Here is a 22,417-nt window from a genome sequence, read left to right as displayed (position 1 = left end):
GTAAAATCAGGGATTTTGTTTAATCACTGAACTGATTAGTGATTTTACCAAATCCTTGATTTTGATTAAGGATTTTACAAAATCACTGAAATAATTAAGATCCTTTTTACAGATTTCCTGATTAAATTCAGGGAATTTGAACAATAATTTGATTCTTTTTATATTAAAAAGTTCTTTAAAAGAAAGAGTGAAAGTTTTTGTTTTTTTATAAATAGTGCTTCTGTAGTTCCTGAAAAGTTTAAAACCAATCATATCAAATTTTATAATCAAATATAAAAACAGCACTTGGAGTGATTGCCATCATAAGAAGAGAAAAACACATATTAAAAGAGTAAGAAATTGATTGGTTTAGGCTATGTTATCCAGTGGCAAATATTACATGTACATGTGTATATTATTTTGACATGGACATTGATAAATAAAAGGCAATAAGTGTTGTATAAATAGTTTGCAGCCGACATTAATACCCACCAATTAATACTAATATTAATAAACTAGAGGCTCTCAAGAGACTGTGTCGCCCACCTGTATCTAATGTGGTTTTGGAAATCATGTAAAATAAGGTTAAAATCATAATAAATAGTATTAGATACCCTTTTAATGATTGAGTACAAGTTTGGTTTAATTCTGCCCAGTAGTTAAATTTAAAGCAGGTCATCCCATTGTAGTCTTACAATAGTTACTGAAGACCCCTTATCATTATTTAAATTAGTTTTCAAGTTGTGACCATTTGAAATTGTTTTTTTTACAATTTTCCCATAGACCTCTTTAGTAAACCCTTATGTTCTATTTTTAGCCATGACGGCCATGTTGGTTGGATGACAGGGTCATGCATATACGCATCAGATACATTTTTCAATCAAAATACCCTATTGAAAATTGTGGCTTAGTTTAATTCTATTTGGCCCAGTAGATTAAGTGGAGAACGATTTTTGTAAAAGATTACAAAAAATTACGAAAAATTGTGAAAAATCGACTTTAAAGGGCAATAACTCCTGAAGGGATCAATTGACAATTTTGATCAGTTGACTTATTTGTAGAGTTTACTTTGCTGAACAATTTTTGCTGTTTACAATTTATCTCTATCTATTATAATATTCAAGATAATAACCAAAAACTGCAAAATGTCCTTAAAATTACCAATTCAGGGCCAGCAACCCAACAACGGGTTGTCTGATGCGGCGTCTGAAAATTTCAGGGCAGATAGATTTTGACCTGATGAACATTTTTACCCATGTCAGATTTGCTCTAAATGCTTTAGTGTTAGAGATATAAGCCAAACTGCATTTTACCCCCATGTTCAACTGTTAACCATGGCGGCCATCTTTGTTAATGGCCGGGGTCATCGGATACATATTTTAAACTAGATACCCTAAGAATGATTTAGGCCAAGTTTGTTTTTATTTTGCCCAGTAGTTTCAGAGGAGAAGATTTTTGTAAAAGTAAACGGACGACGACGACGGACGCCAAGTGATGAGAAAATCTCAGCTGGCCCTTTTAGGCCAGGTGAGCTAAAAAGACAACAGATAAACTTTGTATTATTCTTGCATTTCTGTGAATAGGTATCTTACCAAGCAAAAATAGGCCACCTTGACCATTTTTATACGCTTCACTTACTTTGGTCATATCTCAGATACATTTATTCTATAACAAAGTGATAAAACTTTAAACGAGTTTCTATACTTTTTCTACTCTTTAGATTGAAATCAAATTAAAGGTAAATATTTGTTTAATGTAGGTATGAAGTTCTTCAATGTGGAGACTGTGAAAAAAAATCATAAAAAACAGTAGATCATGATGTCACTCAAACTTATGCAAAAATAAGTAAATTATACTATTAATATCAGTTCATATGCCTTTTATTCATTATTACTGTGTTCATATGGGTCTAGGTTTGGGAAAGATTTTGATAGCCAGGAGGGTGTGTGGGAATGGTGTTTACCGATGGTCGTCAGACGCCCTCTTCTCACTATTGTTAGTTATATTAAGATAAACGCATCTCTCTTATATCAAGTTTAAACTTGTAATCAGGATTTTTACAAAATCCCTAGCAATATTTTCAGAGATTTTATAAAATCCCTAACAATTTCAGGGATTTTACAAAATTAGATTACCGTTTGCTCAACATGGGAGCTGAGACTGAACAGTAGACTTTATTGGTACAAGTACAAGTAAAACAAACATTTATTTGTGTACCCGTTATTTGTACTATATATAGTTGGCTGCATTATTGCAGGATAAAGTTGTACACTCCTTTAAGAAATTTTCACTGAATCAAATTGATGTGTTTGCTCTTAATTATATACAAACGATATCAACATGATTACATAAAAATAGTTTATATATTATGCTGTCCTTCTATTTCTATTTTCGGAAAATAAGAATAGAGGTGCAGTATGTTTTTTTTAACGTCGACTTCGTTCACATCGATCTTGCTATCCTAAAAAAAAATCCGAAAACTGTATATTATGTTATAAAAGGACGCGATTTTTTAATCCATTTTGAAGGATTTTATTTTATTCCATTTGTATGCATAAAATCATTCTCAAAGGTCGTTTAAGCAAACAGCTGTAAATCAATCAACCAAGAAACGCTTCACTGCTTGCACTATATTCCTTTTCACAATTTAAACATGTTAAAAGTATTAATAGTGTTGCCCCAAGTTTATTTCTTACCTGGACGAAGTTAAATATATATATATATATATATATCAACACATCTTCTAAAATGTGTGTTATATATTCGATAGAGTTCAACATTTTATCTCAACACTGTTAAAATCCATTTAAGTTAGTATTTCATTTATTTTTATTTCCTTGGATGCTTTTTGTGATATATGAAATTTTATCTGTAAACCTATATCACGGGATTGTTTGATGATTTATTTTGAAATACTTGTGTGATATTGCACCTGAACTATTATTTGTAACGTATGTACTTCATAATATTATGATAATTGTTGTTTACAGTTTTTATCGCTCGACTGATACCTCGGATTTTATTAACAAGCAACATGGATTGTTGTGGGCCAAATTCAATACGTATCAAAAGTAAGTTATTAACCTTAAGTATTGCACGTTCCTAAAAAAAATTACCGGGTTAGCCAGTCATAGTAAACATATACACAAAAAAAAACCAGGTATACAAAATATATATTAGACGATTTAAATAACCCAAATTTTAATAGAGGGTGTGAATGGGGTTTACAAAATAGAGAATAATGGACAAAATGTGCAGAATAAAAGGCAAAACAATACAGAACGGAGAAAAATAGACAAAAAAACAACAAAAGAAAATAGTAATGGGAAGTTGAAATATAAAGAATAGAGAACACAGACAAAATTTATAAAATATAGAAAAATAATTTTACAAATTAAAGAATACAGAAATAAAGAATCCCCAACCAGACCCTCTTATGATATATACATATGTGACGTGAAAACTCTATTCAGCTTTGGTTGCATTCAAAATTTTCATCAGTTCTGTTGATTACTGCATCTAGTTTTAATTCATTTTAGAAAGTGTGACATATGATTTTGAAAATTATGTTATAAATATATAATTTACAAATGTGACACATTTTTAAGGTGCTAAACGATCAATATCTCTTATGATTATACCAAACCTGAAATGATTCAAATTCTTCGGTAAACACATAAATGTAGCATTCAGTCGGAAATACAGTCCATATATAATTACACACTATACATTCATGTACTTCTTTAGCTACACATTTAAAAAAAAAAACAGCTACACCAGGAGCGCAAGACATTCCCTTCCTTTGCGAATAGAAATTGTTGCAAGAATAACACTGAACATTTAGAGTTTTTATTATATCAGAATTGAGTTAACTCATTCTTTAGATAATGCTGCACAATGATTTGTAAAGGAGACTGGATTAAAGTTTGAAGGTGATCCACGTATGCTTGAGCGTGACATGGGAAACATTACCTTAAATCTTAAGGTCACATAACTCTGGATTAAGAAATAGAAAACTTTCAAAATCAAAAATACTTTACTTTTACCAATACCAACAGTTATGTAATGTTTCAAATAAACCTATCAAAGCATACTCAGGTTATATACAAGATGTGAAATATTAACATGTGAGGGATGTTTCAAAATTGATGGTGTAGGGGGATAAGAGGCACTCAAATTATTAGCTGAGAGTAGTTTTATTTTCCATAGAATCTTGTTAGAAATGTTAGTAATATGAAAATTTTAGCTATATAATGCAATAACGTTTCAGTACTTTGAAAATATTATACGATTTCAGTACCATGCTATCGCAGTGCTGTAGTTAAACTGCAAGTTGTGAGTAAATTCTAACACTTTTTCATACTCTAAAAGTGTAACTTTTAAACCAATACTTTTCCAGTAAACTTTTCTATCAATTATAGTAAGAAAAAGTCTTATATGTTTATTGTACTTTCCTAGTACTAGACTGCGGAGTTACAAAACTAAAACTTTGCATTAATTGTTCATTCGAACTGCTTTTTATTGTTTGAGAACAACTGATTAGTCATTTGAAGACAAAGCCCGCAACGACTGACAAGTTTCGGATATTTAAGGTTAGTTTCTACAGCACCTCTGACAAATTGGTGATCGTTTTGTTACCGTGTATACAACATGTACAAAACTGAAAAAACTCACTTTACTTTGTTAAGAGCATTTAATAGGTAGAATAAGATTGATGTTATATTTCAATTCTCAATTACCACATGGAATATTGCTAACCACGATATATATTTATGTTTACTTTATTATAGAGCCAACAGGACGAGTAGTGAAGACGGGTTACCTAACGATTTATGAACGTATGTTTAATCAAAAGTTACAATAGTTTGACTATATCGCATGGAATGACAATTTCTACATTCAGTGCGTTTAATGACATCATATGATTACATAAACATGTATGTTTTATTAGATTCCGTAAAATAGATAGGTTGACTACAATCGCGAGGCATTCCAATATCATATTTTATTTAAGGAATAACTGTAATATTTTTTCTGTCTATGAAGAAATAGCCCAAAAATGTGGTGCACACTAAATAACCCGTGTAGCGGTTTATTTAAAAGTGTGCACCACATTTTTGAGGTTATTTGGAATAGACAAAAAAAATATCACAGTAATTCCTTAAAATTTAATTCTAAATCCATTTTTAAGGAGTACATCACTAAAAATAAATGTTGATGACGTCACGGTCACATGACAAAATTATGTCTATGAGCTAATAGACAAAAAAACTTTCAGCCAATCAGAAGACGTGTTACACCCAAAATTAAATTATTTTTGTATAAAATACAACAGCTTTAACCGCACGTGCTATCCATGACAATGTTCAAACATTGAATAGATAAACAAACAAAAAGCTTGATATTAATCTTAATTGCATGGTTGTAGCATTCACATGTAATCATTAGCATTCAATTCTTCTTCTATGGAATTATAATGTATTACTTTATATATGAGATTTAGATTAACACGAGGAGTTGTAATTTACGCAACCTTTCAACTGTCCACAATTGATTTGCAGATTCCATGGAAATCGATTTTATATGGTATCATTGAAAATTGTCAGTCAAATAGCAACATGACAATACCCGTTCATTATTAGTTGGAGAGTTTAGTCAATTATAAACTTATTCACATTGAATCTTTAGAAATGCATAATATTTACAAACAAGTAAGAAAATACACAATGGATGGCGATACAGGCCAGGCTCATTGTTATTCATAAAAAAATGGTGAGGAGAAAAAAGTCTACAAAAACTTCACACATGACAAACATATTAATCAACAATAAAACTGGTCGCTCCAAAAGGTTAACCAATTCTTAGTTCACTCGTGACATCCGTCAATATACAAACAAAAGTGTATTAATGAGTTGTACTCAAAATAAAATGAAAAGTATGACGATATCTTTTTTTACATTGATATTCTATTACACGCGAAAGAGTGCTTTGTGTATCGTGTATCTCTAAAATAAAAGAATACAATGGCATTGTTATTTTACTTACATGTATTTTGCTTTCATAATATATACCACTACATTTTGTTAACTGACGATTTCATTCAGTCTTGAATGTACAAAATTCACTGTAACCATAAAAAAATAAAACAACAATATTTAGATAACACGTCCGAAGCGCTTTTCTTGATTTACCTTCACTAGAAAATCGCACAGCCAAATATTTGAAATCTAAGGAGGTATAAGACTGAAAAGTTTGATGGCTTTATGACCAAAAAGGACCTAAAATGATACTTAATTAGTATAACCCTACTTAAACTATCTGGTCGTGAGAGAGAAAACACATGTTGTGCATTTTTTTAAAAACCCTAGTTATGGACCACAAGAACTAAACTTCCGCCTCAGATATGTTTACTAAATAAAGCTCGTCCGAATTTGAAGAAAAACTTATTTTAAAGGGTTGAGATATTACAAAACATGTTTAACCCCGCTGGTTCAGTATCGAACTCCGAAACAGTAGTATCGTCGTCTCTTCTAGCAAAGCAACGTCACCGCTGAAGTTTGGTTCTATAAAAAGAATTCATCAAAACTTCAATACTTATGGTTTAAATTTGTACATGTACACTAGACGCGCTTTTCGTGTACAAAAGACTCACTGGTGATGCTCGAATCAAAAAAGTTAAAATACACAAAAGCATAAAGTTGAAGTGCATCCATCAGGACCAAATTTATCCAAATAGCTTTGTCATATACAGCTAATCATTTATTCCCCAGGGGTAACAATATAAGAGGTATAAACAAAACAATAGAAAAGAGACAATTCAAATATAACAGACATACATATCGCATGTTCAGACGCTCCTCTAACATATGAGCTGTTTTAACTTTATACAGAAGGATGTTTTCTCAACGGATGGAAGTCCCGTTATTTTGTGTTGTTTGACGACAGTAGTCTCTTATGGTATCAGGACCGCGACTATTACCACCACAAGGGTGGTATTAAACTCAAGGTAATTTTTTTGAATTACACATATAGAACTTTTTGTCAAATCACCTCTTGATCCTTAAAAAAGGTGTTTAAATTTAATAAATAACATTCTTCCGATGAGTAGAGGCCATAATTTAAGTGTGTCCTTAAACGAATCATAATCTTCCGGTCTCTGGTATGTTTCGGATGTCAGTATATATTTTTGTGAATTGTTTTATATGTCTATAACAACATTTTACATTCAGAAGTAACACTTTGTAGTATAGAATTGAACAATCAAATCCCCAGTGTTCTTTTTTTTTCTTTATTCTTTATTTCGTTGTCCGAAATTGTCTATTTGCACATTTTCTTATATTTTTGAAGCATTTTTATCTGAAAATTGTTTCCAGACCCTCATATTCTGTGCTGTATAAGCATGACATTTTCCCACTTGACAACCCATCACCAGTATTATCCTTTGATAATTTTATTTACTAGATGGTAGCTAATTTCATGGCAGTTGGACCAATGTGTCTTCATACTGCTGGATTTCCTCAACTTCCGAAAGGCAGACAAGTTATACATTTAATGGGTGTTCCAGACATCTTCAAAAAGGGAACCAAAAAAGAATATATTAAAATGAACTGGATTTTATTTACGGCAGGTGATGAGGACATGATGTAAGTAACCTATAGTTAACATTTTAGGGCCCTTTATAGCTTGATGTTCGGGGTGAGCCAAGGCTCCGTGTTGAAGACCGTACTTTGACCTATAATGGTTTACTTTTACAAATTGTGACTTGAATGGAGACTTATCTCATTGGCACTCATACCACATCTTCTTATATCTATTTTTATTTGTTTTGTTGTGTTGCCCGACTGCGATATTAGGAACCGTTATGTTTTCGGTCCGTCCGTTCATTTGTCTTGTGTCAGGTTAAGGTATTGATTGAATTTAGTTTACCGTTTAGTTGTGATCAAAATGAAACTAAATTTACCTGTAAGATGTGAATATTTTGAAATATATGCCAAATTAAAGCATTTCAACTTTGAGAAAGAGAAAATAGTTGTGAAACATGAAACTAAAAATGTTTTAGACGATAAACATGAAGATCATAACGTTGTTTGTATATGTCACTTCATCATCGGTATTAATATTATGCAACAGAAGTGTACTGATGTTTAAATCTCATAAATTGACTAAGAAGACAAAAACTGAGGAAAATGCGAGAAAAATACAAATCAGACGACCACTCTGGTATCTTATCATTTCAAAACATGAAGTCACTGAGTTGAGACACAGACAAATCGTTTCGATCAACCAACTAGTGCTGGTAACTGTAAAACTGATAAAGTGTCAAATTCAGTCAATCTCCCTCAAATTATTAAAACAATTTCATTAACATACATGTTGCAAGTAAACTCATAATAGATACCAGGATTGAAATTTTGTATTTGCGCCAGACGCGCGTTTCGTCTACAAAAGACTTATCAGAGACGCTCAAAAAAGTTAAAAAAGCCAAATAAAGTACGAAGTTGAAGTGCATAGGACCAAAAAGTCCTAAAGGTTTTGCCAAATACAGCTAAGGTGATCTATTCCTGAGGTAGAAAAGCCTTACTATTTCCAAATTTCAAAGTTTTGTAAACAGTTAATTTATAATTATGACCATATCAATGATAATTCATGTAAACACAGAAGTGGTGACTACTGGGCTGGTGATATACCTCAAGATGCATATCCATCATGTCCATGCTATTTGCCAGATAGAATCTGTTCCTCAAGCTGTCTATTCTATTTCTCTTTTATTGCTTACAGGGCTTGGCTGGAGGCAATCAAACCAACGGTAAGTACAAATAAATCTTACACTTAAGATTAATATAACATTATATATGTATCTCAAGGAATGAGCGTTGTGTTTTATCGCAACATACACGACTGCAAATGTTAACTTTAATTTACAACAATGCGGAGGAACATTTATAACAAAACAAGCAATAAGCAAATTTAACTCGCGTTTTCATTTTTGGGTCATCATCATCATCATCATCATCACCAAACGCGCATCGAGTACAAAAAATCTTAACCCTGGTATTTTTTCATAAATGATAAAATCGACCAACCAATGATTTAACCTTTCATATTGATTTTGTATAATTAAAGCTGCCGCCACCTCCTGCAAGGCCTGAGCGTCCTCATCATTCAAGCAATAGTCACCAGACTGGACCAATTCCACCCACAAATGTTGTACAATGTAAGTATCAAAAATAAAACCGAAGACACTAAAAAAATCAAATAAATCAACGCAATTAAGCATTACTATGAATAAATACTTTTATACATTCACAAATGATATAAACAAAATAAGAAATTCTTTATTTAACAAAAGGATGTACAAAACCCGATGATAAAGACGTAAGAGAAGGGCGTAAAATACCAAAGGAAATTTCAATTTAAATTATAGCTGAAAACAAAAATGCCATTACAGACAGTATTGAAAACACAACACACAAAACTAAAGTCTGTCCAACATGAACCTCACTAAAACGGCTTGATATTACAATTTCTAAGGAACTAATCATTCATGCTAAGAGGAACAGAGGATCTTGTTATTTTGATAAATAAGTTGATTTTAAATGTACATGTTTGTTGAATGGAAGATGAATATTTATTATATATATCTATTCACTTGACAGGTTAATAAATTTACCTAGAATGATGGTAATTGAACTGTCTTAGACATTTTCATGAAAATTGAAGTTGTCATACAATTTTTCTAATGCCTGTAGATCTGGAGTTGACATTTAGTTTTATGGCGATTTACAGATAATAAATTGGCGAGTTTTGTTAGGAATATTGCAGTTGATTTCAAATCTTTCCTTTGGTCGATATAGTCAAGCGGTTAATTTTGTCAGGGTTTAAGACTTCCTCCGTTTTTGAATTTACAAACGATTTCGGTATTTTTGTTATCGTTTTTTGTCACTTTTGAAGAGGTTTCGCAGAATTTGAATGTGAAGTTTATATTCCATAATCACTTTCGTCATTTTGATATACCGACTTTTCCCATTGAACAAACACATAAATTCCTCTGTTTTGTCAATACTTATAATTATATATATATGTGCTGCCACGTAATAATGAAATGCACACAATGTGGATAGTATATTTCCCTGGTTATCTAGTTATCTTATTAATCTCTGCGTAATATAACAATTGCTGAGTTACCATCACTCACCAAGTCAGAAAGCCAGGCTCTTACGGTTGTTTTTTTTTTTATATAAATTCTTCGACTCCAAATTCCATGATAAAAATGATTCTGAAGCTAGTGAACATTAGGTTGTTCTCATTTAAAATTAGGGGGAAATAAGAACGTCGATGATTGTTAAAAGGATTTTTTTGTTCATGTTAGTAACAGAACAAAAAGTTTGTCTCTGGACACAATCTTATAAAAAATCCTGAGAAAAGAAACCAATGACCCCTTCATCCCCCTCAAGATCAATGGTCGGTGTCTTAGCAGCTTTTGTGACAAATGACTGTTTTCTTAAAAGACAAACATAGTAATGTACTTACCGATTAATGATTTATGATTTATTTCAGACCAACCACAAGGTAAATTACCGAAGAATAAAGAGGAACGGAGCAATACAGACTTTACAACTGGTAAGTAAATGCCTTACGAATAAACCAATAGTATTTGTATCATATGTTTGAATTTCGAGTAAGTTTAACATACAGATTTTCATCATTTTAATTCATGATTTTGTTGATACGGTTAGTGTTGCCTTCGATTTTGTATAGATCTCTAGACATTCGTTTCCTTTTCAATACAAACAAACATTTTTGAATCATACAACATTCGCATTTTGAAATGAAATCAATTAAAAATAAATGGTCGTCTTCAAACCACGACTAATTACCATTGAAAACACGACGAAGTTAACCTTGAAAACACGATTTACTTAAATTCAAATAACATGCGAATGAAACGTTGCCTATCAAACATTTTAAGACAAAAAAAAGACTGATAATATTACCCGATTAATCAGTCATTTCCACTCGAGAGGTTCATAAAACCGTCGTAGAGCACCTATGGAACGCCACAGCTGTCTTATGTGGAACTCTTATATAACGTTATGTTGTTTTATTATTACTTGATGATATGTTGTCTTTACATAATGATGTTTTGATATAACTCAATATGACATAGTCATTACTTAATGATATTTCGATATTTCACGATATGGTTTCGTATTGACTTGATATAGTTTTATCATTACTTGATATGGTTTTGTCATTAATCAATGTGGCTTTGTCATTAGTCGATGTGGTTTCACCATTATTTAATGTGGTTGTTTCATTCGGCAATGTGGTTTTAACATTACTTGATGTGTATGTGACTTAACGTAATGTAGTTGTTTCATTACATAATGTGGTTTTGGTGTTTCGTAATGATGATTTGCCAATTCTTTATATGGTTTTAACATTACGTAATGATGTTTTAAAATTTGACGATTTGACGCTACATGATGTGTTTGTTTCATTATTTGATGTGGTCATTTCATTCTTTGATGTGGTTATCACATTACGTGGTGGAGGTAAAACCACGTGACCATTTCGGAAAAACTAAAATTGAGAATGGAAATGGGGAATGTGTCAAAGAGACAACAACCCGACCATAGAACAGACAACAACAGAAGGTCACCAACAGGTCTTCAATGCAGCGAGAAATTCCCGCACCCGGAGGCGTCCTTCAGCTGGCCCCTAAACAAATATATATACTAGTTCAGTGATAATGAACGCCATACTAAACTCCAAATTGTACACAAGAAACTAAAATTAAAAATAATACAAGACTAACAGGCTAGAGGCTCCTGACTTGGGACAGGCGCAAAAATGCGGCGGGGTTAAACATGTTTATGAGATCTCAACCCTCCCCCTATACCCCTAGCCAATGTAGAAAAGTAAACGCATAACAATACGCACATTAAAATTCAGTTCAAGAGAAGTCCGAGTCTGATGTCAGAAGATGTAACCAAAGAAAATAAACAAAATGACAATAATACATAAATAACAACAGACTACTAGCAGTTAACTGACATGCCAGCTCCAGACTTCAATTAAACTGATTGAAAGATTATGTCTTCATCATATGAATATCAGGCACAATCCTTCCCGTTAGGGGTTTAGTATCATACCATCATAACATATATGAGAAGAACATAACCCGTGTCATGCCAACAACTGGTTTTTAAATAAATGTGTTTAGTGCCGATGCAAAGACCCTATAAGTGAATCAATATTAACGCCAAAATATGCAATCTTTAATGACCTGACAACAGTATCGTAACTATATCCCTTCTTAATAAGTCTATTTAAAGGTTTTGTTAACTTCAGAGTTAGTTCTATTTTTGAACCGATTTCACTATGTCGTTTGTTTAATGTCGTTTAAATGAGTTTCGCCATCCATTGAGTTCAAGTTCAAATTAAAGTTCGACTTGTTGTCCAGAGTTATTCGGTATGAAAAAGGGGAACGGGAGACAAAAATAAGAAAAAAGTTCTAAACAATTTACAGTCTTTCGGCCATACGGGGGATATCCCTAAACAATTTGGTCCTGCCGTTTTTTTTTCTTTCTTAGTTCTCAAATGGAAGCGGTATATATAATAATTCGTGAAAGATTCCACATAATTCTCGTCTCGCATGATATTGCTGCTGTCAGTGTAAAAGCGTAATGTTGACTGTACATTTATTTGTACATTTATCGGTAAATACAAAATTAAAAAAAGAAATGTTTTTCTGTAGCTGCTTTAACTTGAACTTGAAGAATAACTCCTATACAAGTGTTATACTAATCCATTGAGTTTTTCAAATTTATCATACCAAAACAGTCTAACTCGGTAATATTTAATGCAAAAAAAACCTATATAGAAATAAGAAAATGTGGTATGATTGCCAATGAGACAACTCTCAACCAAATATTTACCACATGACGTAGAAGTTTTAAACAACTATATTTGACTGTATAGTCTTCAACAATGAGCAATACCCATACCACATAGTATGCTATAAAAGGTCCCGAAATGAAAAATGTAAAAACAATTTAAAGGAGAAACCTGACAATCTAAATAATGAAGACGCCGACGCCACTAACCACAACGAAATATAGGTTTGTTGTGTCTCACTGCCGCTACATTAATGTCCCAGGTTCAACACAAAAATCAAAAGACTTGTACTTTATTGTCGGCAATGAGACACTTTAAATCAACTCACACTAAAGTTACAAGGAAATGGGGGGATCGGAATAAGCGACAAACATCAATTCTATAAAATATGAATTCTTTTATTTTTTTAGCGTGTATAATTATTTGAACATATACGAATATCAATCTGTTATTATTATAAATTGCATACTCTGATATATATCGCACTAATTGAAACAACAAACTTTTTGGAATATCTGTTTCACAAGTGACGACGGATATGTTCCAGTTTTCGTACCACAACTCCGTCATCTTTTCCTCGAACGGGAACTACTAAATAAAACCAAATCACTGGGTTTAAACTTTCACGAATAACACGACGGCTACCACACGTTGAGCAGAATCTGCTTAACCTTCTGGAGCACGCGAGATCATCACCAATTGGATTTTTTTTTTACAATTTCTTATGTTGTGCTGTTTACAGTCCGAGTTTAGGTTAGGGTTTAGCACTCACATACATGTTAGACTCCGCCACGACTTTCTGTATGTGCCTGCCCAAGTCACTTGAAGAACCTGTGGTTCAATGGTTGTCATTGTTTCATGTGTGTCAAATTTGTTTTTCGTAGATTGTTTTGTTATAAATTTGAATTGTTTCACATCTTCACGTGACGGCCTTTGTGGCCTTTTTATACTATACGGTGCGTTGAAGGCTGTACATTTGCCTATGATTGCTTACATCCTTTACTGTGACATTTAAACTTTAGTGGATAGTAATCTAATTGGCAATCATTACACATCCAACTTTATTTCAATTTCTATGTTGTGTTTTGTATACTGTAACATTGTTTATGTTTTGTACAAATACCCCTCAGCCCTCTTTTCGAAGCCCTCGATCTTCGATAGAAAAATTTAAATACCTTGACGAACTCATATTAGATAACTCCAATTTTAACTCGAAATCTTAATCTAAACGAAACTCATATTCGACACTTACTCAAACTCTACCCCAAAAGGCTCCTCAAATTCAAAGTTGAAGTCGAAATCATTATTGTAACTCGAATGCTACCTTTGACTCAATCTTGAAATTGAACCCGAAACTCAATGCTACTAGAACTTTTATTCTAATAATGGCTTGAATCATAACTTAAATCGAAGACGTAACTCAAAGTTTAATTCGAAACTTTAATTTAAACTCTAAGTTTAATTCGAATCTTTAATTTAAACTCTAACTCGATGGATGGCCACACTCATCCAAGCCACATAAAACATGGAAATCTAAAATCTAAAAATAGAACATGGAAATCTAAAATCTAAAAATAGAACTAGTTTTTCCGAAATGGTCACGTAGTTTTACCTCCACCACGTAATGTGATAACCACATCAAAGAATGAAAGGACCACATCAAATACTGAAACAAACAAATCATGTAGTGTAAAATCGTAAAACATCATTACGTTATTTTAAAGCCATAAAAAGAATTGGCAAATCATCATTACGAAATAACAAAACTACATCATGTAATGAAATAAATACATTACGTTAAGTCACATACAAATCAAGTAATGTTAAAACCACATTGCCGAATGAAACAACTACATTAAATAATGGTGAAACCACATCGAGTAATGACAAAACCATATTAAGTGATGACAAAACTATATCAATTCAATACGAAACCATATCGTGTAATGTCGAAATATCATTAAGTAATAACTATTCCATATTGAGTTATATCAAAACATCATTACGTAAAGTCAAAACCATATTATGTAAAGACAAAATATTATCAAGTAATAATAACACAACATAACGTTATATCAAAGTTCCACATAAGACAGCTGTGGTGTTCCATAAGCACCGATTATTCGGGTTGATAACAACACGAAATTATATTGAATTTATGAAAACAAATTAGAAAGAATATTAGTTACATAATGTGGTAGTGACCTAATACGATAAATGCGGGGTCAGTAAAGGAGTAATTTATGTAAGAGCCATATTTGGTCCTGATTATTAAGTTGTATGTTTGAGGGAAAAAAAATGCTTGAAGTTGATGAACATACATTTGAGAAAATTAAATAAAAAACAATTGTCAAAGATTTATTGTAAAATGCTATTTGTACATTCCAAATAGATGAACAATAGAGGTTTACTTGCGAATTTAACCAACTTGTTCTGATTTCAATTACATTAAGGCCTAGGAAACATAGAGTGCAGGTGTCGACAAACTAAATATTCTAGTGAAATATGTAAAATGTCGTCAAAAAGATTATATTAAGTGATCTTTTTTGTCGACGCTTGTGCTCTTATGTTCATTGTCCAAGAAACCTGTGCTCTTATGTTCATTGTCCAAGAAACCAATGGAAATATACCCGTTTTCATTAATTTCTCATGTAAAATCAAAATGAGTATATTAAGAACCTATTTTCATTGGTCTATACAAACACAAAAATCAAAAATTACTATATGTTAGCCTTAAATGTGTTTTCTGCATTTATTTTTGATTGTTTATCATTAATTTCTTCATCTGTTGTCTGGATGAAACGTTTACGGATTTTCTTCAACATCGTATTGTTTTTATTAAAGGACGTAACGCTGTTGCTAATCACGCCCACTAACCAAACATTGAATATACAGAGTCTGCACGTGTCCGTTTTAAAGGAATGATATTCATTGAAATATATAGGAGGCAAGATAACATGTCATATTGTACTTTTAGGTGTAATCCTTGGAGGAGCCATAGGTTATGGTCTTGGTGGTTATGGACCCGGTTGGGGCTGGGGTTGGGGATGGGGATGGGGACCAACCCCCTACGGTGGATTCTGGGGAAGTTGGAGTGACTTTGGTGACGGTGGAAGCGTGGACATCGATCAAATTGACTATGATTGTGGTAATGACAATGATTACGGATATGATACACACGATGTTGGTGACTTCGAAGCTGGTAATGATGGTGCTGGAGGAGACTTTGGTGATAGTGGCGGTGCTGGTGGCGGGTGTGGTGGTGGTGGTGATGGCGGAGGTGGCGATGGTGGCGGTGGGGGCGGAGGATGCGGTGGTGGAGGATGTGGGGGTGGTGGATGTGGTGGCGGTGGATGTGGTGGCGGTTAAAGTTATAAAGAATACTGTAGACCAACTTATTTTCGCGAGCGATTTATTTTCGCGTTTAGAAAAATAACGCAAATATCAATCGTCGCGAATATGTAAAACTTGGATCTTTCCTTATTAAACAACATCAATCAAATTAGAATATCGCAAAATTAGATAGCCGCCAAATGGGCTAGAAAGTGTAAAACGTGAAATAAAGTATCCGTGAAAATAAGTCTGTTTACAGTAAAAAAAATTGATTAAAAACTCGAAATTGTAGAACTTACTTTTACCTTATTTATTACAAAGAAAAGTAATTGGAAAGGAATAATTTTATTTATGTGGGTCAATGATTCCTTGTCCTTACTTGTAGTTCTATTCTGCTGTCATTGTTCGTGTAACATTTTTAAGAGAAAACAAGGTTTTGTTGTAAACTTTGGACACAGCAGTATCAAACTAAACGACTTACTAGTGGTTCGTCCCTGAACATTTTCCTAATAGATGTTAATATGAAAAATTATGCATTAAATTTCTTTAATCGTATGATATATGTGATATATCAAAGTCATTATTTATTTATTTGCGATCAAATATATGCAAGATTGCTTTTTGTTTTAAATGTAAAAAAACTGGCAATATCTTATTACTTATACATGTTATACCTGTGATTATTAACTGACATTATCTAACATATATTTATCTGATAGAAATTTTATTAATTTTCTTGGTTATACATATTGAATATTGAGTTTACAAATCATTACAAATAACTGGAAATATTATATATTTTTAGTAATATTGTTTCTCAAATACAAAAATAGAGTATTTTTTACTTTAATAAAATATTTCTTTTTCCATATTCATGCTTCTTATTTGGACATCATGTGCCTTTCAGTCATTAAATTAAAGATTTAGATTCGATTGATTAAATGTTTAATTGTTGTTTGCTTGAACCATGTATGAACATTTAAACTTTAGACTATAAAGAGCCTGTGTCGCCCACGTAGGCCTATGTGCATATTCAAAAAAGAACACTCTCCAATATTGTAGATGAGAATAGAATTCTTGACAAATATCTCCGTTTTGTTGATCTTGTATTGCTGATCATTTATTTTGTTAGGTTCTCGCTATCTTCTTAAGGTTTTCCTCAAAACCATCTTCGCTAGACACCCCCAAGGGTGACTGGGGAATAGAAGTATGGTCACCATTGGCCTTCCCCCGACCGGCAGTAAAACCCGTGCTAAAGTGGGGCGTCCGTTTTGGCTGTGCGGGATGTACAAATTTGCAGCCACGTCCGGTCAGAATGGGGACGTTAAATCCGATGCCTCGTGTAACGAGAGTGCTACGCTCTTTGCACGTTAAGAACCCTTGCAACAACTCTTTGAGGGGTCCGTAGGTGACCTGTTGCAAGGCTAAATTTCTGTCCCTATCGAATATACCCTCATTTCCCGTGGCAGTCTAAATTTCTCCGACCTTAATCCCTTAATCTATTACAGAACCTACCTATTGTATTTATTGAGAACTTGTTCTCGTCCTGAATATGCATGAAATATTTGCCACTAGACGTTAGGCAACCAACAATTAATCAATCAATCTTCGCTAGACAAGGGTTGAGAGAAGACAAGGCTTACGATCCAGTCACCTTCTCTCAACCCTTGGCGGATTACAATAGAATTTCGGAGACACGAGGTATTGATTTCTATTGGTCGAAGTTGTAACTGACTGCATATAATCAAAAAACACCTTATAGATGATCACGTGTAAATGTAGAAAATGTAAATAAAGAATTGTCAGGTGCTGATTGCAACAAGTCTTTGCCCCCATAACGTAGAACGATATTTGATGACACTTTTAAAGTTCTTAATTAACTTATTGTTGTGCCTGGAAATGTTTCTCGCGCAAATGTTGGTGTTTTGGACGTGTAGTTAATAAAGGCGAGTAATGGTTATAAACACAAAGGCGTCTTTAATGTTTCGTATGCTTTTCTTGGAGTCAATGATATATATAGAGACGTCGGCAAGTGACGACGTTGCGGGCCTATTGTTACGTAAACTGGCGGTAAAACGTTAACCAAAATAAAGAGTATAAAACAGACTGAACTGAATCTTAACTAATTCACAACATTCTGGGGGCCGCAAAATGCATTTACTGTTCATGTATGGTTAAGAAAAGGGTATTGAAAAACACTTTAACCAATTACAGTTCATATATCTACTGGCACCAGTTTCACATTTGGCCTCGTTGTAATCAGTCCATTGAATGTACGAAGCTTGACTGCTCTAACTACTCCATCATTCCTGGTGATCACATCTTCTATAATTGCTAGTTTCTATATCATTCTCGGTGAATTGTCCATGATTTATACGACGGAATCGACTTTGGTTTTCGGCGATGCGATGAAATTCTCTTAGTCCGGTGAGGTATTCCATTCTCAATCGTTTTGCAAAGTGTTCAATTAAAGTTACTTTATGGTTGTAACGTTTGTTCGCCTTTCTGTAAAATCAAAATTAGAAGTATTGTTCTCTTAATCAGAATTGTTCTCTTGTGATAATCTTCTTCCCTGTAGTAGATGTGACGGCGTTAGTGGCTCTGGATCTCGGATGTCAGATGACACATACATAATTGGACGATCGTTGATTACACGTTCGCTTTTTATTAAAATTGTTCGTAATACGTCAGAATTAACTTGTGATTTCCCGAGCACTTTTTTCAATGTCGTTTTAGTAAGTCCAACTAGTCTCTCCCACCAATCACCGTACCACGGCACTGCTTTCGGAACTAATTTCCAATTGATTTGAATGTTCATTTCCTTCGGAATATTATGTGAAGCGGGAACGAAGGTTGGCGCGTTGTCGGAATACACGGTACTAGGAATTCCTCTTCTACTAACGAATCGTCGAAACACTCATTTGAATGACTCGATTGTTAGATCTGTTACAAGGTCTAGATGTACGGCATGTATACACGCACATGTGAATAGGCAAATATACTTTTTCGTCATAAGTCCATTTTCCTTAACAAAGAGTGGTCCAGCGAAATCAACACCAGTTGTCGTAAACGGAATCATGTCGGTGACTCTATCCTTCGGTAGAGGAGGCGAAATTTGCTGTGGAAACGCTTTACCGGTAACTTTTCTGCACGTTATACTGTACAATGTGGTTCACGCACGTTCTAACGAACGGTATCCATTATGATTGGCGAATTTACGTAATTGTGTGTCCAGCTCCTGAATTCAACATCTGTAGGTGCGCGTTCAATATGATTAATTCCGTAAACTCATTTTTCTTCGGTAATTACACTGGAAATTTCGCAGAGTCGTATAATTGTGAATTGTGTATGCGGCCGTCGCATCGAATGACACCCTATGTGTGTATGAACAAGCGCAATTGTCTTACCAAAGGTAGATTCTTGTCCTGTGACGGATTCGCGAGTTGCTCCTTTTCACCACAAAATTTTTCATTCTGAATGTCTATAATCCACGTATGAGTTGCGCGCTCGATTTCATCTTTCGTAATATGTTTTTTGTGTGTAGTATTTTTCTTCAGATTATACGGTCGCTTACTTTTACATTGATTCACAAATTTAAACTCGTAGCATGTAACTCGTAGTAATTTTTTCAAAGCGAGAATCTTGATACATCGGTTATTTTCGAAATTCCGTTCAATACACAATGTTTCATCTTTTCGCTGTCATCTGCTGTCGTCAACAAAAGAGTCTCTTGTTTCACTTGCGGGGTTCATGTAGACCAACTGTTCTCATTCGATATCCATGATGGTCCTTGCATCCACAGAGTCAATTCTTTGAATTGCGTTGACAATATTCCTCGAGTTTGAAGATCGGCTGGATTTGATTCAGTTGGTACGTTTTTCCAGTCGTAATTTTGTGTCGTTTTTTTTTTTTTAGCACACGATTTTCCAAATGTTTTTCGAGATGAAATCCAGTGGAGAACGATTTGACTGTCACTCCGTAATACTGTTCGTTGTGGTTCTAGGGTTTTCGTGAGGTGTTTAGCCTTTCGAGCTCCTATTACTGCGGCCATCAATTCTAGTTTTTGTAATGTCTTTTTGGCGATCGGAGCGATCCGGATTTTTGCAATTACGAGAGAAGAAGTGTTTCCTTTACACAAATAGACACTGGCTCCATAAGCACGTTGGCTGGCATCAATAAAGACATGCAGTGTTATTTTCTCGTTGCTTTTGTTCTCATTGTGATCGTTAAAATAATGGCGTGCGATTTTCGTATTAACAGTAACATCTCGGATGTCATTTAGGATTTCACACCATGATTTAACTTGTACTCGGTAACACCTGGTCCCAATCGTAACCCTCTTTCCATAATGTTTGTTTAAGCAACTAAGCTCTTACTGTCACAGGTCCAAGAATTCCGAGTGGGTCGTAAATTGACGATGATTTTCGCAAAACTTCTCTCTTTGTCGCTTGTGAGGTGTCAATATCTATACGATATTCATTTTGTTTTGCAAATGTCAATATGTCTGACTTCGCATCCCAACGCTTTCCAAGCATTTTCGTCTCGCTATCCTTATCTATTATGTTTTCCGTTGTAGCTTCATCGCTAAGTTGATTGCTATTAGACTTCCATGTTCTCAAATTGAATCCTTAATTTGTCATGAGTTTTCAAAGACATTTAAGGCGGCTTCTTCCGTATCAACACTTGTAAGTACGTTGCCTACATACAATTAGTTTGAAAATCGGAAGCGTAACCTTAGTATAATTGCTATATAAAATAACAAAAAAATCGTAAAAAAGCAAGATTCAAAACAGAAATTAAGATACAAGAAGATATTGTTCATGATTTGTCCGCATATAGGGAAACACCTTGTAGGTTGAATTTTAAAGTTAAACAACTTTTAAATTACCTGCTTTCTTAAGTTTGCGGCCAAATTCTTTTAAAAACATGATGATTTCAACCTTCCCATTTCGTAAAAAGTCAAATTTAAAGCATTTTCCCTTAGAATTACACAACATTTTTGTAAATATCCGCCAAACGAAGTTTTCAAAGACACATTAGTTTTAGATCCATGACGGAAAAAGACTTGATTATTCGCAAATTTGATATAATTTATATTTTCAATTTTAAACTGAGGGAAGTAATTTAATCAAAAGAGCCAAAGTCACGTGCAAATCATATAAATAAAATACCTTTGATTTTGCCATATGTGTAGTCCTGATAATGCACGAAAAATTTGCCACTGGACGCAATGTCTCTTGTTTGTATCTTTAAGTGATGCTCGAAACCCAACATTTATAGAAAAAAAACCTGAGTACCAGCTTATTATTTCACGACCTTTTAAAAGTCAGAAATGTTGACAAAATTGGAAAACACCTCTGCAGGAAGCCGGCCGTGATATATCCGCATACATGATGATAAGAAAGGTATTAACGCAGTTTATTAGTACGGAATAATTTACTTAGTAAACTTTTCATTTAACTGTAATAGACTAATTTTTATGTTCGCTGTAAATATGCATGAAATACTTGCCACTAGACATTAAACAATTAAGCAACAGTCAACATTTATTTATATGTTGCTTATCAAATTTGCAATTATACTAAATATAAACAACTGGCAGTAATAAATAAATGTTAATACATCCGGAATTTTCTTCTTTCAACTCTGCTACTTTTTTTTTTAATTTCTGGTAATTATGCCACAAATACTTCAGGATTTAAGTCTTTTGAATGTGGTTTTTATCTTATTTAGGATCCAGCCGAAACCCGACATCTTCAATTGTGTCCCTTATTATGGAATTGCCGTAAATGTTATTTACGTCACTGAGAACATAGCGCTTTAAGTTTTTAGACGTTCATGCGTTTTAAAGTGGACACGTTTTGAATAATAACAATTATCGGACATTTTTGTAGGGTTATTAAATCTGACAAGTTTGGGCGATATCAACTTATAAGGACACGTTTGTCGGAAATAAACACGTTTGGGGTAATCGGACACGTTTGGGGATGGACACGTTTGGGAGTGTTACATATAAATTTCCAGTTAAATAAAAATGCTGAATTTGATTCTTCATTTAAATAACTAAGCAAAAAGCAATAAATAAGTAAGTCATATTCAATATTTAAATACATATTCAGACACATCTACTCTGGACAATTTTAAACTGTTCACACATTTCGTTTGCTGTCATTTTTTAAAAGATAACTTTGGTATATCTGCATTG

General features: G+C 33.4%; 2 protein-coding genes across 3 annotated transcripts in view; one reads left to right on the top strand and one right to left on the bottom strand.

The window, feature by feature from the left end:
• LOC127723592 (U11/U12 small nuclear ribonucleoprotein 25 kDa protein-like) overlaps positions 1-2,759 on the bottom strand; it is a 41,987-nt gene extending 39,228 nt beyond the window's left edge. For both annotated transcript variants that reach the window (XM_052230280.1, XM_052230282.1), the window contains exon 1: positions 2,676-2,759. In XM_052230280.1, coding sequence (XP_052086240.1) covers positions 2,676-2,759 — 84 coding nt within the window. The remainder of the gene's footprint in view (positions 1-2,675) is intronic.
• LOC127723928 (uncharacterized PE-PGRS family protein PE_PGRS46-like) lies at positions 2,685-16,248 on the top strand. Its single transcript, XM_052230645.1, has 9 exons — positions 2,685-2,789; positions 2,970-3,050; positions 4,770-4,817; positions 6,870-6,985; positions 7,441-7,622; positions 8,758-8,785; positions 9,103-9,193; positions 10,537-10,599; positions 15,857-16,248. The coding sequence occupies exons 2-9, from the start codon at positions 3,014-3,016 to the stop codon at positions 16,246-16,248; spliced, it is 957 nt and encodes a 318-aa protein (XP_052086605.1). The 5' UTR covers positions 2,685-2,789; positions 2,970-3,013.
• The last annotated feature ends 6,169 nt before the right edge of the window (positions 16,249-22,417 follow it).

Source organism: Mytilus californianus, unplaced genomic scaffold, assembly GCF_021869535.1.
Source record: "Mytilus californianus isolate M0D057914Y unplaced genomic scaffold, xbMytCali1.0.p SCAF_13, whole genome shotgun sequence".
In the NCBI taxonomy this organism is placed as follows: domain Eukaryota; kingdom Metazoa; phylum Mollusca; class Bivalvia; order Mytilida; family Mytilidae; genus Mytilus; species Mytilus californianus.
The sequence above is the reverse complement of the archived record's forward strand: the minus strand, read 5'-3'. Positions and strand labels throughout refer to the sequence as shown.

What these genes read in the sequence shown, in the direction of transcription:
- LOC127723928 (XM_052230645.1), top strand. Translation starts at nt 3,014, where the DNA reads ATGGATTGTTGTGGGCCAAATTCAATACGTATCAAAA. An exon ending in TTACCTAACGATTTATGAAC is followed by an intron (nt 4,818 to 6,869) that starts GTATGTTTAATC and finishes AACTTTATACAG; the next exon opens with AAGGATGTTTTCTCAACGGA. An exon ending in GCAGGTGATGAGGACATGAT is followed by an intron (nt 7,623 to 8,757) that starts GTAAGTAACCTA and finishes TATTGCTTACAG; the next exon opens with GGCTTGGCTGGAGGCAATCA.